This window comes from Podarcis vaucheri (assembly GCF_965113315.1).
Source record: "Podarcis vaucheri genome assembly, chromosome: 17".
Taxonomy (NCBI): domain Eukaryota; kingdom Metazoa; phylum Chordata; class Lepidosauria; order Squamata; family Lacertidae; genus Podarcis; species Podarcis vaucheri.
Genome location: NC_138755.1, coordinates 24,048,957 through 24,061,207, shown reverse-complemented (window position 1 = coordinate 24,061,207; position 12,251 = coordinate 24,048,957). Strand labels below are relative to the sequence as shown.

The 12,251-nt window shown below is 44.0% G+C and overlaps 1 protein-coding gene across 16 annotated transcripts in view; it reads left to right on the top strand.

Annotated features, from left to right (window-relative positions):
- Nucleotides 1-11,319, top strand: part of MPDZ (multiple PDZ domain crumbs cell polarity complex component) — a 134,246-nt gene extending 122,927 nt beyond the window's left edge. For all 16 annotated transcript variants that reach the window (XM_082204480.1, XM_082204483.1, XM_082204477.1 and 13 more), the window contains 5 exons: nucleotides 669-791; nucleotides 4,697-4,801; nucleotides 6,545-6,657; nucleotides 6,838-6,961; nucleotides 7,810-11,319. In XM_082204480.1, the coding sequence (XP_082060606.1) occupies nucleotides 669-791; nucleotides 4,697-4,801; nucleotides 6,545-6,657; nucleotides 6,838-6,961; nucleotides 7,810-7,956 (612 nt within the window). In that variant the 3' untranslated portion in view covers nucleotides 7,957-11,319. The remainder of the gene's footprint in view (nucleotides 1-668; nucleotides 792-4,696; nucleotides 4,802-6,544; nucleotides 6,658-6,837; nucleotides 6,962-7,809) is intronic.
- Nucleotides 11,320-12,251: the final 932 nt, after the last annotated feature.

The window sequence follows — 12,251 nt, the reverse complement described above, 5'->3', positions numbered from 1 at the left end:
TGCCAAGCAGGAAACACCATCAGAGCACTCCTGACATATGGTTGTCAAGCCTCTGCTTAAAGACCTCCAAAGAAGGAGACTCCACCACACTCCTTGGCAGCAAATTCCACTGTCGAACAGCTCTTACTGTCAGGAAGTTCTTCCTAATGTTTAGGTGGAATCTTCTTTCTTGTAGTTTGGATCCATTGCTCCGTGTCCGCTTCTCCGGAGCAGCAGAAAACAACCTTTCTCCCTCCTCTATGTGACATCCTTTTATATATTTGAACATGGCTATCATATCACCCCTTAACCTCCTCTTCTCCAGGCTAAACATGCCCAGCTCCCTTAGCCGTTCCTCATAAGGCATCGTTTCCAGGCCTTTGACCATTTTGGTTGCCCTCCTCTGGACACGTTCCAGTTTGTCAGTGTCCTTCTTGAATTGTGGTGCCCAGAACTGGACACAGTACTCCAGGTGTGGTCTGACCAGAGCAGAATACAGTGGCACTATTACTTCCCTTGATCTAGATGCTATACTCCTATTGATGCAGCCCAGAATTGCATTGGCTTTTTTAGCTGCCGCGTCACACTGTTGGCTCATGTCAAGTTTGCTTTTAGAACTTGCACAAAACGATTTGAGTGTTGAATAATAGCAGCTTTTCTTTTTTTGTTGTTGATTTTGTGTGTTACAGGGCCCTTCAGATTCCTTGGGAGTTAGTATTGCTGGTGGCGTCGGAAGCCCTCTTGGAGATGTTCCGATTTTTATAGCCATGATGCATCCTAATGGAGTTGCAGCTCAAACTCAGAAATTGAGGGTAAGAAAAGAGTAAAGCAAAACCTTGAAAATGAAATGTTCTAACTTCAAGATAACAACTTCAGTTGTTGCTTTTCACCCTCAAATAGGTGTCTTGGGTGGGGGGGAGGTGTCTAGAAAATGGTGTGGCAAATTCCAGAAAGGCTGTAGACTCCTCCAACTCACTTCAACGGAAGAAGGCAGGGTCTTTTCTTTTTCTTGGCCCCTTCCCACATTGAAACTACCTCAGTTGCAGAGCACATTGAACATCTCGGAAGGGATGGTGTCGAATGCAGAAAGGCTTTGGTTAAAAACCTGTGAACCCCTCCCACTCGGTTGGCTCAGAAATCTTAAGACACTGCATGGATGGGTGAAAATTTCAAGCAGGGGTCCTTGATGGTGCAAGCAGAATAAAGGTGGATACACCTTAGGTCGACTCCCCAACTTGATTCCGCCACATCCTCACAAGCAGGCTTCCCAACTCAATTTTGTTTACGCACACGGGCCACTAGTGTGTCATTTGTTTCTACAACCACGGTTTTGACGGGCTGCGTTCAGGGAAGTTGCTAGAGAAGGACTTTTGCCTCAGAAGTCTTCTGCATGGATGGGCATTTGTGCCGAAGCAGCAGTTTTTTAATGTGCAGACACTGAAATAGGCTCCCAAGGGAGGGAAGCACCTGTGGATGTACTCTGTGAACCCACAAACACCTGGCTTGTGGCCAGATCTTATGTTATACATATATATATATATATATATATATATATATATATATATATATATGCAGGTTTTGGTGTCTTCGGGTGTCTTCCCGTGTAAGAGTCGGGGTGTCTGTGCGACGTTTCGACGAGGTCTCACTCGTCATCTTCAGGCTGGTGCTTTCGGCTTCTTGTTACTGGAACAGAGCAGAGTCTGGTGTTTGAGTTCCTATAAATACTGTTGAGGGGTGTGGTGTATAGCCTCCAACGTTCTGGGCAGAGAGGAAGTTCCTAGATTAGTGTGCCTTTTCTTCTTTTGTTCCTTAATTACTTGAGGGATATCTTGGGTGATTTCATGAGTGATATTCTGAATATCACTGGGTGGGTCATTAAGTGTAGATTAGTTGCTAAAGCTCTCGTGTCTTGACCTCTTGAGCTTGTGAAGAGTTTTTCTGAGAAGATGGCTGTGCTGCATTTAGTTGTGCTCTGGCTTGGCTTCGTGTATAGGGGCGAGCTATGGTTGTGTGCCTTGTGCCAGCCAGATCTGTGTAGGGATTGCAGGGGGGTGCAGCATCCGGAGGTGCCACTATAGTTTGGTTACTGGATGGAGTCTGTAATATGTCTGTGGAGAGGGTCTGGGTTTGGGTCTGGTGTGGTTGATTGGTGACGGCGTTCTGTGTGCCTCTGGTTCTGGTGTCGGTTTTTGTGGGGAGGGCTAATTTCCAGATGTCTGGCAGGCGGGACGTGTCGTCACGCTTGTTCATGTTGTGAGGGTGTTTCTCTATCTCGATGGCTTCCATGATTATTCTCTTGTGGTGATGTTCCATGTTAAAGAGCAATTTGGAATCTGCAAAATTAATTTCGTGTCCTGTTTCTTTCATGTGTTGGAAAAGAGAGGAAGTTTTTTCTTCTTTTTTGACGGCATTCTTGTGTTCTGCGATACGTGCATTTATTCGTCTGTTTGTTTGTCCAATGTACGTGGCTGGGCAGACTTTGCAGGGTATTTCATAGACCCCTTGGTTTTCCAGCTGGATTTTGTCTTTTGGGTTTCTGAGGATATTGGCTATTTTTTGGTTGGTGCAGAAGGCTGTTTTGATATTGTGTTTATGGAGGATTTTGCTGATTTTGTCTGTAGTGCCCTTGATATAAGGAAGGAGGGCCATGCCATTGTTTTCTTCTGTGTCTTGGTTTTTGGGGGGTGTTTCTGCCCAGCCACGTACATTGGACAAACAAACAGACGAATAAATGCACGTATCGCAGAACACAAGAATGCCGTCAAAAAAGAAGAAAAAACTTCCTCTCTTTTCCAACACATGAAAGAAACAGGACACGAAATTAATTTTGCAGATTCCAAATTGCTCTTTAACATGGAACATCACCACAAGAGAATAATCATGGAAGCCATCGAGATAGAGAAACACCCTCACAACATGAACAAGCGTGACGACACGTCCCGCCTGCCAGACATCTGGAAATTAGCCCTCCCCACAAAAACCGACACCAGAACCAGAGGCACACAGAACGCCGTCACCAATCAACCACACCAGACCCAAACCCAGACCCTCTCCACAGACATATTACAGACTCCATCCAGTAACCAAACTATAGTGGCACCTCCGGATGCTGCACCCCCCTGCAATCCCTACACAGATCTGGCTGGCACAAGGCACACAACCATAGCTCGCCCCTATACACGAAGCCAAGCCAGAGCACAACTAAATGCAGCACAGCCATCTTCTCAGAAAAACTCTTCACAAGCTCAAGAGGTCAAGACACGAGAGCTTTAGCAACTAATCTACACTTAATGACCCACCCAGTGATATTCAGAATATCACTCATGAAATCACCCAAGATATCCCTCAAGTAATTAAGGAACAAAAGAAGAAAAGGCACACTAATCTAGGAACTTCCTCTCTGCCCAGAACGTTGGAGGCTATACACCACACCCCTCAACAGTATTTATAGGAACTCAAACACCAGACTCTGCTCTGTTCCAGTAACAAGAAGCCGAAAGCACCAGCCTGAAGATGACGAGTGAGACCTCGTCGAAACGTCGCACAGACACCCCGACTCTTACACGGGAAGACACCCGAAGACACCAAAACCTGCATTCCTGTACCCGTGAAAATCTACGAAAGCATATATATATATATATATATATATATCATACAGAATCCACACACTGAGATTACTTTGAATCACCTGACTTCCCCCCATCCCATCCATGGGTCCTCTTAATTCTGTTTTCAACTGCATATCAATACTTCTCCAATTTTTCATCTTCCTAAGTTATCTGTACTTTCTGTTATATTACAAGTGTATTTAGAATCCTGCTCATGTTTTGACCTGTCTGCAATGATTTTGCATATGCATTACAAACATTTCCCATTCTTTTTTTAAATATCTTGTCCTCTTGGTTCCTGATCTTCCCAGTTAATTTTGCCATTTCAGCATAGTCCATCAACTTGATTTGCCATTCTTCTTTGGTTGGGGTTGTCTCTTCCTTCCATCTCTGGGTGAGCAGCATCTGAGCGGCCATTGTAGCATACATGAACAATTTCCTCTGGTCTTTGGGGATCTCGGTACTTATAATTCCTAGTAAAAAAGCTTCTGGTTTTTTAACAAAGGTTATTTTAAACATTTTCCCCCATTTCATTATATGCCATTTCCCATTACATTACTATTCCACCACATGTTATACCCTTCATGAGTGACCTGTTTAAGACCATCTTCCTTGCCTGCTTATAATTCTGGAGGCAGGAGCAAGTTCTTACATTTATTTTGCTATTATTCCTGCAATCAGCAAAGGCTGAAAAGCCCTTGAAATATACACTTGCCCCTTGCCATCTTCAAAACCCTCACAATACAATGAAGCTTCCAGCACCTTCACAAACAGAAGAAGGGAATCACTACTGAGAATTTTTCCATCTGTCTTTGCAATGGACAGGAGAAGCTGAGCACAAAATAAGCCACCATCTGAGCAATACCTTATTTTTAATGGTACAGACATAAAGTGCTTTCCCGAGCTGCAGTTCTGTAGCAAGCACTTGGCAATGCAGAATGTGTATCTTGTGGTGATCTGTCCTACATACTTAGGGAAGCAGTTTCAAACTTGCCTTGAAATGGGAAGGGGGTTGTTAAAAGTCCTTGCCCAGTGTCTTTCAAGAGGCCAACTTGATATCATTGACGTTTGACTTCTCTTCCCCCACCCTTCCCTCTTTTATATTCCAGGTAGGGGATAGGATCGTTAGCATCTGTGGAACACCAACCGAAGGAATGACTCATTCTCAGGCTGTCAGCTTGTTAAAAAATGCTTCTGGCACTATTGAAATACAGGTAAAAGAAAAACAGAGACAAAAATAAAGATTGCCCGAAAAGCTACTCAGAACATTTATTCAAACTTTGCTTTCAAGGACAGAAATTATAGCCTTCGAGGGTCTGAGGAGAATTTAGCTTCCAGTGGCTGTAATTTAATATATTTTGTCCATGGAATGGTTTATCCAGTTTGATGAACGGTTAGTAGCCACAATGTTTCATTGTTGTTGTTTTTCACACGGTTTGTAATCAACGTGTTTCCTGAAACAGCTTTGGGCTGCAATTATAGGCAATGGTATGCATAGGGGAGAACTGGAAGCATAACTGAAGGTGTTTAGCAGCTGATCGCATGGATGAACAGGCAAGCGATTCCCTGTTAAAGGGAATAGCTTTTTACCCAGTCCACTGTGTGAACTTCTGTTTGCCCAGTCCACTGTGTGGCTGGTAGCAGGAGGGGGAAAGAAATCTAAACAGCTTTCAAAGCACAAACACTACTTTCTGAACCATGGGAGCCCAGGTAGTTTCATTATGTCACACATGCAAGCCATAATTGGATCTTCATGGGCATTCAAGATATCAGATGGTCCAAAAGCCATGGGTACACTTGGAAACTTGTCAGTTCTTTCCAAATTCAGGCCTGTTTGCTTTAGGACATTTCCACATAAAGCACAGGACATTAAGGGTCTCGGTGTGCATAGGTGTGAGCCTGCTGTGGTTAGATGTGCAACCTCTAAGCATCAGGCTCAGTGGAGATGCATTATTCCTCTTCGCAGCCACAGAAGCTGTGCACAGCCCTAATAAGTTACCTTTGTGGCAGTTGCAAGGTTGCCTCCCAGCACTATTCTAGAAAAGTGTTTCAAACTTTAAAAAAACACCTGATCGGTAAAAAAAAAAAAGGGAGAGGGCACTGAAGAAATGTTAAACTTGCAAAGCACTTGAATAAATTTAACCTGTCTGAAGCATGGGGGTGGGACCAAATAGGAAATGAAAATCATGTTGGTAAGAGAAAAAGCCAAGCTTGCTCCGAAGGAAAACACACAAACACAAACTGACCCTCATGTTTTTAGGTAGTGTATCTGTGAGCCTTAACAGAGCAATTGCTCTCAGAGTTCTGAGTGGAACCACAGGTGCAAATCTGTCTCTGAAACAAGCATGTATGAATTAAAGAAAACAATAATTGGAAACATTTGGCGAAGTGTGTGTGGCTTCAAACACTACAGTTCTCGGGGTGCATTTGGTAGAAAAACAATGGAGGACACAGAAACATTCAGTTGATGTTGCCCCATCAGTTTTAGTCCATTTCCTGCTACAAAATCTTGCACATTCTCACAAGAGCAACCCTGTCCATATCCAAAGCAAGGCACCATTTGTCTGGCTTGGGAACCAGAAACAGTAATGCTGCTATTGTGTTTGTAAATCACCTAGGAAGTGCTTCATATTTCCATCTGCATCTTAAGTGTGTCCTTGCAAGCACATACAAAAGCCTCAGATCCTGATCAACACCTGAAGTGGAGACTTGCACGCTTCTTCCAATGACGTATACAAGCTCCTTGGGCTTCTCCCTCTGAGGAACATGCACAGGTCAATCCTTTGGATTTTGCAGGGAGGAGAAGCAAGTGAGAAAATAACAAGTGCAACTCTCCCACCGATTCTGACATCCTCCACTCTCTTGCCTGCCCATAACAACTGTGGGGCTTCTCTGCTTGCCATTTTCATGTGATAATCTGTGTACTCGTTTCATTTATATTTAAACTGAACCTGCAGGTTGTAGCTGGTGGAGATGTCAGTGTCATAACCAGCCAGCAGCAAGATCCACCAACATCTAGCCTTTCGTTTGCCGGCCTAACAACAAACAGCATCTTTCAAGATGATTTGGGGTGAGTGACTATGCTGAAATTGGTATCTTAATGGGGGGTGGGGATGGTCCCACCCATTGGCATATGTTCCCATGACCAACCAGCCACCTCTTCATGTGACCTTTGGAGCAAAAAGATCTGCCCATCCCTGATTCAGAGTGGCTGTTGCTGGACTTCACCTTTCCACCTCTTGCCTTACAGACCTCCACAGTATAAAACCATCACACTGGATCGGGGACCCGATGGCTTGGGTTTCAGCATTGTAGGCGGGTATGGAAGTCCTCATGGAGATCTGCCCATTTATGTTAAGACTGTGTTTGCAAAGGTATGCGCCAAGATCAAATTTTTGTTTTAATTAAGTTGTTACTGAAGATTTTCTTGCGTTACCAAACAAACAAGGAGAAGTACATATAGCGTCTCCACTTTCAATTCATATAGGTTTTTTCACAGCTCGTTCACATTTGGTATGAGTGTCATAGGCTTCTTGCGATTGGGAGGAAGGAAAGGGGGAAGAAAGAGAGAAGGAGGGAGATGGGGGGGTTGTCATTTCATTCTATTGCATAGTGTTAGTGTAGGGCAGGCATGTCCGACCGGTTGTTCATGATCTACTGGTCGATCACGTGATCCTGGTTGATCATGATGCACCCCGCCCTCGTTGCTATTTCCTCTCGCCGCCACCGGTGCTTTTGTGAATGCCTTGATTCCCTGCAGTGTGTGAAGGAGTTAGAGCTGTGGACTGTAGGGTGAGCGATTTTATGCAACTCACTCCCCCTAAAAATAGCTCAACCACTATGGGCAATGACAATGGGTAAATCGCCCCCTGTTTTATTAAACTGGGAGTAGATCACAGTCTCTATAGAGTTGGACGTGCCTGGTGTAGAGATAGGTCATTGTCTTTTTGTGCTGTGTATAAAGGGGAACCACACCTGGGTGAAGGTGTCCTCCTTTGCTTGTCCCCGTGTTAATTTAAATTTATGACTCCCACTACTTGGAATTAACATTTCAAATACAGAAATACAGTTTGTATTTCAATTTATATCTTTTCTAATTTACTTGTGGGGCAAAAGCCATCACCCCAACTTTTGTGTGTGTTGTTGTTGTTTTAATTGCTGTATAAACTTGCCGCAGTAAGCTGCAGGCACAATCCAGTACTTGGCTGCTTTTCAATTTCAGGGTGCCGCAGCAGAAGATGGGCGCCTGAAGAGAGGGGATCAGATCATTGCCGTCAATGGGCAGAGCTTGGAAGGGATCACACACGAAGAAGCGGTGGCTATTCTGAAAAGGACGAAAGGAACGGTGACCCTGACTGTTCTCTCTTGAACCCTCTTCTTCCGAATTTTGGGTCAGCACAGTTACTCTGTCCACATTCCACACAGCAAAGAGAATGGAAATGCTTATATCGTTCTCTTGCTCACTGCAGCTGCCAGATTGTTTTACATCATAGGTGGAAAACACAACCACCACAACAAATGATCTTATTTTTATACACAGTAGAAATAGTTTCTTGCTGTCAAGGTACAGAGGTTGGTTTCTGTAGCATAGGACAGTGGCAGGAGAACTTGAGAGCAGTACTAATAGAATCAAAAAGGAAGGGAATCAATGAAATGAGAAAAATATAAAGTAATTATGAGACACTTGATGTGTGAAGGTGGGCAGGGAGGGCATGTTCTGAAATTCCGAAACTGTGTGAACTTTGGCTTTGGCAACGTTAAATTTCCAAACATCAGCTAGCCAGTCATGACCTCTGACAACAATGGAACCTCTCAAGGCTGTGTGTCAGTCAGTCTGATTTAAGTTTACCACTGTTCTTTAGCTGTGTGTCCATCTGTGAAACTTAGACAAGTTCCTTTCTGCAATATTATTGCTAGGGAGCAACACTTTTAAATGGGTCATATTGGAAGCTTGCTGGATATTCATGAGAATCATAAGACTGGACTGCCTGGCCTTTTTTTAATGGTAGCAAAACGTCAATCACTGAATAGGATATCTGTGTGCTAGCAATGCCTGTCTGTTGCAAAGGTAGCAGAGATACAGTGCAGCTCCTCTCCCTTCCCTATGGAATCGCTGTCTGTGATAGGAATGCTGTCCAGGATCAGAGGTATAGACTTTGGGGAGTTGCAGCTTTAGCCCCTTTCAGTGGTGTAGCTGTTTGTTCTGTCCCACAGAATTAAATGGGGCTCTCAATATTTAATGCCACGCCCCAGATTTCATTTCTTAAGTCTTGGAGTGTAATAAAGCTCTGTAAGAACTCTCCATATAAAACACATGTCCTAACTGTCATCATGGAAATTACTAATCCTAAATTAATTTTAAAATTAAAGCATTCAGTATATGGTTGCAGAGAGAGAGAGAGAGAGAGAGAGAGAGAGAGAGAGAAATGGGAAAGTTGACTGTATTGTTGTTAGCAGAGGTGTCTCTAGGGGTATGGCAAATGGTATGATCGTACTGTGCACTGAGCTTTCGGGGTGCCAGAGCCTGCATGCCAGTATTACTCCAATGGAACGTGGGTAGCGGTAAGGGGGGAATGCCATATTTGGGCGATGCACAGGGTGCCACTGAAATTTGAGATGCTAAGGTCCGCCACTGCTGTTAAAAGACAAATCTAAAGGAAACGATTTGGAAGCACCTAGTTGTGTCACTGTGGCACCTGACTTAGAATATTTGGCAAGCCTAACTAAGAAAGTATGTATAGCGGCATGCCAAATAGATGTTTGAAGCAGGCACAGTTACAAAGACTCTAAGCCAAGTTCCAGAACTCCATAAATAACCAAGGCATGAGATGTTGATCTTTTACAAGAACGTTTTCCATCTCAAGAACTAGAGATTTCATCAAAGCAGTTAGTTAGCAGCCATGTAAACCTGTCTATCAGAATGGCTGCAGTCTTCACTCCAAATGCATAATTTCTTTGCACATGTGCCTGGAAGCCTTGTAGGGTGCAAGAAACATCAGGTCAACACAGTTTCTGCAGGAAACAAGGGGCTGCCCTTGCTACTTTGCTGTACTTAAGTTCTCTGTAGGAGCCATGGTGACACCTGTTCATGATGATTGGAATTTGGGCTTAAGAAGGATGTTCCTGCAGCTGAGATGAACTAGCAGACCTGGAGCTTTCCTTGCCTCTGAAGCATGTGAATTTGATTCACTTGCCTAGGCTCTAAGGCACAGGTAAGAAACCTGTGGCCCTACTACTCACATCTCTGACCTAGGGCTGATGGAAGTTAGAGACCATCATGGATGTCTTCCCCCAGCCCCAAGGTAATGCCTCATATTAAGTCAGACTCTTGGCGCATCCAATTATATAATGCCAGTGGGCCTCAGTCTAGGATTCATTCAACTGAAGACCCCAGCATTTAAACCTTTAAACCTTTCTTTGGACAAGGCATCTGCACTGCCACTGATCTCCTCCAACAGTGAGCCATAATGGAGTCATATACCCAGCCACCACCATCTTGTTGGCATCTGCTTTCTCTTTATAATACCCAGTGGTCTTAATGACATGGGCTAATGCGTGGCAGCAAGTCAGGCTGGAGGAGCCTTCTGGGAAGGGGTTGTATTAGTTGGTCCCTGCAGTCCCTGCCAGCCCTATGATATCATGCTTACACTGTTAAGAGTTTGTCTTATGAACCTGTGAAATCTGCAGTACAGGGAACACTTGCAAAATGCAGCGTTGGTTTGAGAATGCTGTTGCTCCCACCAGCAGAAGTAGAAAAATCCAAGGGTCGCATCCAGTTTGAGTTTATAGAGGATTAGATTGGCTAAAGTCTGCCCATGCCTGCTGTTTTTATGTTGTGTATACATGAACATACTGCAGATATCTGGTATACCCTGTACTTGAAAGATGAATACTGTTCTTAATCGCTGCTCCGCTTAAGAGTTTATTTATGCAGAAAGTAGTACTTCATAAGAGGTTGTACTAACTTTTCTATGAACAAATGTCCCGTAATGTCCCAAATCCCTGCCACTGTCCATGATGTTGAATGCTTGATCATAATTTAGTACTTTGAGCATTGTGAACAAAACCGGCCCAAATAGCCGACAGTTTTGGGGAGTGAAAGTGTGAGAAACGCTCAAAGAGTAGCACTAGGATGTTGAAGGTAAACAAGGAAGACTCACACATTAGTCTACAAACAGGAGCTGCTGTTTATTGGATGGAGGATTTATCAGGAAGAAGGTTTATGAATCAGGTAATAAGTAAGTAAACATCTGCTAGCACAATCCTAAACGTGTTATAACTCAGAAGCCAAACCTTAAGTTTAAGCCTGAGTTAAGTCCCAATCAACACAGTGGAGCTTACTTCTGAGCAGATATGTAGGATTACTCTCTCATGTCTTTATACTTGTAGCCTGCAAAACATTTCCTACTCCTCTAACAACACCCACCCTCCAAGGCTTCTCCTATAAGTGCTCCAATTTCCTTCACCCAATATCTTTGTCCACTCACCCAAGCAGAGAAGGCTCACATTTTGTGAACCTCTTTTTCCTCCTGTGATAGATGCTGCCCCTTCAGAGATTTTAGGTGGGTAGACGACTTCTTTTTTTGTGGGGGAGACACTGCAGAGGGGAAAACACCCACCATGCATTCAGGCAATGTTTCCATTGCAAGCCCTTTCACAGTCTAAGCAAACTTTTTCAGCAGGGAGCCGGTCCACTGTCCCTCAGACCTTGTGGGAGGGGCTACTTTTTTGGGGGGGAACGAATTCCTATGCCCCACAAATAATCCAGAAATGCATTTTGAATAAAAGCACACATTCCACTCATGTAAAAACACACTGATTCCTGGACCGTCCGCAAGCCAGATTTAGAAGGTGATTGGGCCGCATCCGGCCTCCGGGCCTTAGTTTGCCTACCCATGGTCTACAGCAGGGGTGGCCACCTCCTAAGAGACTGCAATCTAATTTCATAATTAAAATCTGGCAATGATCTACCCCTGTTTTTTAAGGGGTTCAGCTCAAAGTTGTTGAGCTTTCTTTGGGAGGAAGGCAGGCCCTGTTTTTGTCAGGTCAGGTCAAGGTTGTTGGTGGGCGTTAAGGTGCAGGCTTTCTTGGGGAGGGGAGTTCTGCTTTTTGGAAGGGGAAGTAGGGGTTAAGTCACTCACATCACTATGGATGAAAACAGTCACAAAGACGGAGCTTCGTCTTCCCTTCCTGAGTTCAGGCATGAGGGGGTAGGGCAGGAGTCAGATTTACCAATGCAAAGGAAAGGGAGCCAAAATTTTACCGCTATCTAACAAAACATTGCAGGGATCTACCAGTAGATCATGATTGACTTGCTGGACATCCCTGGTCTACAGCTTTGTTGTTACACCTTTCCTGAAAGTGGCATTTTTTCCTTCCTAATAACAATGTAATCATGATGCAGATAATCTGATTTGGCTCTGTAATGTTACTGAGAGGCAAGGAAGCTACTTCAGAGTGAGTGAAATGCCTATTCCAGAAGTACTGCTCATTCTGAATTAGATTTGTCAGCCCCCATCAACTGGCTGTGCGTTGATGTTAATGTTACTACAAAGGAAGGCTAGTTTTAAAGCAAAATTTTGCACCGCAACTGCAGTTAGTTGGGGCAATGAATAGCACTGAACTAGCATTTTAAAAAATAGCTTTTAGAAGTCTTTCAGGAAA